Below are 4,103 nucleotides of genomic sequence, written 5' to 3'. Positions count from 1 at the left end.
CTTTATCTCAACACATTTATTTACTTCTTTAAAGAACAGTTTTTATCTATTTTTTAAATCCTCAAATGGACGTACAGTGAAGTTGAAGTAGTATTAGTAGTAGTAGTAGTAGTAGTAGTAGTAGTAGTAGTAGTACTTCAGTCCAGACCTGAATACTGACCCTGGGTCAGTCGCTCTTAAAGACCACAAACTCTGCAGACTTTCATAGTATAGAAAATCTGTCTCTGTCCGTGGTGCTGAAAATTTAAACTTTTCGTTCCCTGTTGTGGAGTCTCTCTCCATGGTGCTGAAACTCTTCAGCAGAAACTACAGTAAAAATGGTGTCAGTTATAACTTCTCCATTTTAATCATTTATATTTTGACAGTTTTCTGACAAGTTTTTTTTATTGTTAAAATACATATTTAAAAGTGGTTATTTTATATATCATGGGTTTGTGTAAAAAAAACCTCACTTCTTATAATAATTAAATACTCGTTAAGTACACACTAGATACATCTGATTTTAGAAACATCCTAACCTTGGATTCCAGAAGTTTTGACAAAACTCCATGTAAATAATGATGATGATGATGATGATGATGATGATGATGATGATGATGATGATGATGATGATGATGATGATGATGATGATGATGATGATGATGATGATGATGATGATGATGATGATGATGATGATGATGATGATGATGATGATGATGATGATGATGATGATGATGATGATGATCAGGCCGGTGCTGGATGGACGCCCTGGAGCTGGCCCTGAAGTGCTCCAGCCTGTTGAAGAGGACCATGATCCGTGAGGGGAAGGAGGACGTGAGCTCCGTAGCTGCAGGAGGAGAACACATCAACTTCTACAGCCTTCTCCGCGCCCACAACATCCACGGGTTCCAGTGAGTGGAGCGTGACGTTCTGTCTCCGTCACTTCCTTCTTCACGGTTAAACTCCACGTCTTTGTTTCTCTCAGGTTCAACGACAGCGACCATCTGAAGGACCCGGACCTGTACTCGGACAAGTCGGACCGAGAAGGAGAGCCGGACCACGAGGAGTCTGACCCAGAAGGTCTGGAGAAGAGTGAGGAGAGCGACAGTGACACCTCGGAGCGTCAGGAAGACTCCTACATCGACCTGGACTCTAACGACCAACTGTGGGAGACACCGTACCTGGAACAGTCCCACGAGGAGCTGGGGGAGGTAGGAACACAGTCTGGACACTAGGGGGTGTAGTGGCAGGAATCTGTCAATACTGATACTGATACGATGTACTGTGAAATACTGTGATATACTGTGATATACTGCGTCCTCTGTGTCGTCTCCACAGAGTTCAGTTTGTTCAGATGTTTTTTTTTGGGGTTTTCTCCACAGAGTTCAGTTTGTTCAGATGGTTTTTTTTGGGGGGGGTTTTTTTAGAAAGCCAGATAATCTGTCTGGACAAAGACAGGATGTTGAAAATGTCAGCAGGGATTAACGGTGATTTTAATCCAAAACAAATGTCTTTTTAGGGACCGTTTGTCCTAATGTGACTATTTTAAAATCTCTCACACTGATTAAAAAAAACTGATATTTTTCCTGGAAAAGGAAACTGAATAATTAAAATGAGAAACTCCAGTCTGTCATCAGCAGCGGTGTAATTCCACTCTTGTCCACTGTGTGTCACCAGGCTGGCGAGGAGGCCCAGACAGAGACGGTGTCGGAGGAGAACAAATCTCTGATCTGGACTTTGCTGAAGCAGGTCCGGCCGGGGATGGACCTGTCCAAGGTGGTGCTGCCCACCTTCATCCTGGAGCCCAGGTCCTTCCTGGACAAACTGTCAGATTACTACTTCCACGCGGACTTCCTGTCAGAGTAAGAACGACCTCCGGGTCGAGTCTGAAATCAGACCAGATGGACGGATGGTCCAGTGACAGTGGTGCGTTCTTCTTCTGCTGTCTCCTCAGTGCTGCCGTCGAAGAAAACGCCTACAACCGCATGAAGAAGGTGGTGAAGTGGTACATTTCAGGGTTTTACAAAAAGCCAAAGGTCAGTAGAGGTCACTGGTGCTCTGGGGCGTTTGTTACTCTGTTGTTGTGTATTCCACGTACTTCTGTACTTCATGGTACTGTGTGTCGGTTCACAGGGGTTGAAGAAACCCTACAACCCCATCATCGGAGAGACGTTCCGCTGCCTGTGGCTCCACCAGAGGACCAACAGTAAGACCTTCTACATCGCCGAGCAGGTGAGCTGAGAGTTCAAGGTTCAAACACCACAAAATAACACGGTGGTGACGGACCTGTGGGTTAGAGTCAACATTCTTTATTTGAAGGTCAAAGTCTTAAAGTCTTCCGTCTCATTTATGGACATTTTCAGTTTTTGTATAAACTCTTATTTTGACAGGTGTTCAGAGACTTTAGTGAAAGGGAAGGAATCCACTGACTTTTCAAAATAAAACGTTTTGTTCTCTCTGATAATCAGTGACTTCTGTCTGAAGTCTTCTACATCTTCATCATCATCATCTTCATCATCATAACTCAGTGTTTGGTTGGTGTTGATGACTTCACACCCAGGTCACATGTTCACTCTGCGTCCCCAGGTTTCCCATCATCCTCCTGTCTCAGCCTTCTACGTCAGCAACAGGAAGGACGGGTTCTGCCTCAGTGGCAGCATCCTGGCCAAGTCCAAGTTCTACGGTAAGAACGCACCGCCCACGTAGCATCGTAGTAAAGGTCACGTGACCTCGACCTCCGTCAGCGGCGGTTCTGTTTCCCCGCTGCTCTGACCACGTGGTTCCTGTTGTAGGAAACTCCCTGTCGGCCATTTTGGACGGGGAGGCTCGGCTCACCTTCCTCAACCGAGGGGAGGACTACGTCATGAACATGCCCTACGCCCACTGTAAAGGTGAGAGGACGGGTTGGTAATCCGGATTATTCTGTGTAATCTGACCTGTTGGTGTTGAAGGACGTTGTCTCAGCTCTCTGTGCTGATTGGTCGTTTCCTCCGTCTCCCCCAGGTATCCTCTACGGCACCATGACTCTGGAGCTGGGGGGGCAGATCACCATCACCTGTGAGAAGACGGGCTACAGCGCTCAGCTGGAGTTCAAACTGAAGGTAGAACCACACGTTCTCCAGGAGAGTCGGAGAACAAAGACTCACCGCGTTCACTGTGACGCCACCTGGTGACGCCTCCTGGTAACGCCTCCTCTCTCTCCCTCCGTCCTTCTTCTTCCTTCTTCTTCCTTCTGTCCAACAGCCGTTCCTGGGCAGCAGTGACAACTTGAATCAGATCTCTGGGAAGATAAAGCTGGGGAAGGAGGTGTTGGCCACACTGGAAGGACACTGGGTACAGTTTTATTTTTGGTTTTTTTCATTTCACCTTCTGTCAGTCGACACTAACGTTCTCGTCTTGAAGTTTTTTATATCCTGACAATCCAGGAGTAGTTGAACCTTCAACAGGTTTCGTCTTCTATCAGGGTATCAGTCCCCCCCCCGACCCCTCCCCCCCTTCTCTATCCACGCCTTTGTAAAAAAAAACAGCTGATAAGGACACGTCACAGTGACACCTAGTGGTCTGAATGTGAGAAACTAAAACTGTTTCACGTGGATCAACAACACTAACTATGATTCTGACGCCACCTACAGGACAGTGAGATCTTCATCAATGACAAGAAGACCGGGACCATGGACACGTTCTGGAACCCAACGCCAGAACTGAGACAGAGTCGACTGACGCGCTGCACCGTTCCTCCGGAGGAGCAGGGAGAGTTTGAGTCCGAGAGGTGATCTTTGACACGGAGAACACCGACGAAACGTTCCGGTTCTGATCGGAGCTTCTTCACCTGAGGTCATGCATGTTGACCTTGACCTTGACCTTTTGCCTGTCCCTCAGACTGTGGCAGCACGTGACCCGGGCCATCAACAACAAGGACCAAACGGACGCCACCAACGAGAAGTTCATCCTGGAGGAGGCCCAGAGGAAGTCGGCCCGGGAGAGGAAGGCCAAGTGCGAGGACTGGATCCCGGCCCTGTTTGAACAGGACCCTGTCACTGGGGAGTGGCACTACAGATACGCTGAGTGAGTGAGGTCGCCCCCTGCTGCCAGAGAAGAGAAGCAACTACTACAGGACTGTGAGT

At 47.7% G+C, this 4,103-nt stretch overlaps 1 protein-coding gene across 1 annotated transcript in view; it reads left to right on the top strand.

Moving 5' to 3' along the window:
* Positions 1-4,103, top strand: part of LOC103383056 (oxysterol binding protein-like 8) — a 15,994-nt gene that overhangs the window by 4,779 nt on the left and 7,112 nt on the right. Inside the window, exons 7-17 of the mRNA XM_017034625.2 lie at positions 728-890; positions 965-1,190; positions 1,657-1,841; positions 1,934-2,015; positions 2,113-2,211; positions 2,566-2,662; positions 2,772-2,870; positions 2,983-3,080; positions 3,223-3,312; positions 3,612-3,748; positions 3,859-4,044. Coding sequence (XP_016890114.1) covers positions 728-890; positions 965-1,190; positions 1,657-1,841; positions 1,934-2,015; positions 2,113-2,211; positions 2,566-2,662; positions 2,772-2,870; positions 2,983-3,080; positions 3,223-3,312; positions 3,612-3,748; positions 3,859-4,044 — 1,462 coding nt within the window. The remainder of the gene's footprint in view (positions 1-727; positions 891-964; positions 1,191-1,656; positions 1,842-1,933; positions 2,016-2,112; positions 2,212-2,565; positions 2,663-2,771; positions 2,871-2,982; positions 3,081-3,222; positions 3,313-3,611; positions 3,749-3,858; positions 4,045-4,103) is intronic.

The sequence above is a fragment of the Cynoglossus semilaevis genome, chromosome 8 (genome assembly GCF_000523025.1).
Source record: "Cynoglossus semilaevis isolate Cse_v1.0 chromosome 8, Cse_v1.0, whole genome shotgun sequence".
Classification (NCBI taxonomy): domain Eukaryota; kingdom Metazoa; phylum Chordata; class Actinopteri; order Pleuronectiformes; family Cynoglossidae; genus Cynoglossus; species Cynoglossus semilaevis.
Note: the sequence above shows the minus strand (reverse complement) of the source record. Positions and strands in the feature narration are given on the sequence as shown.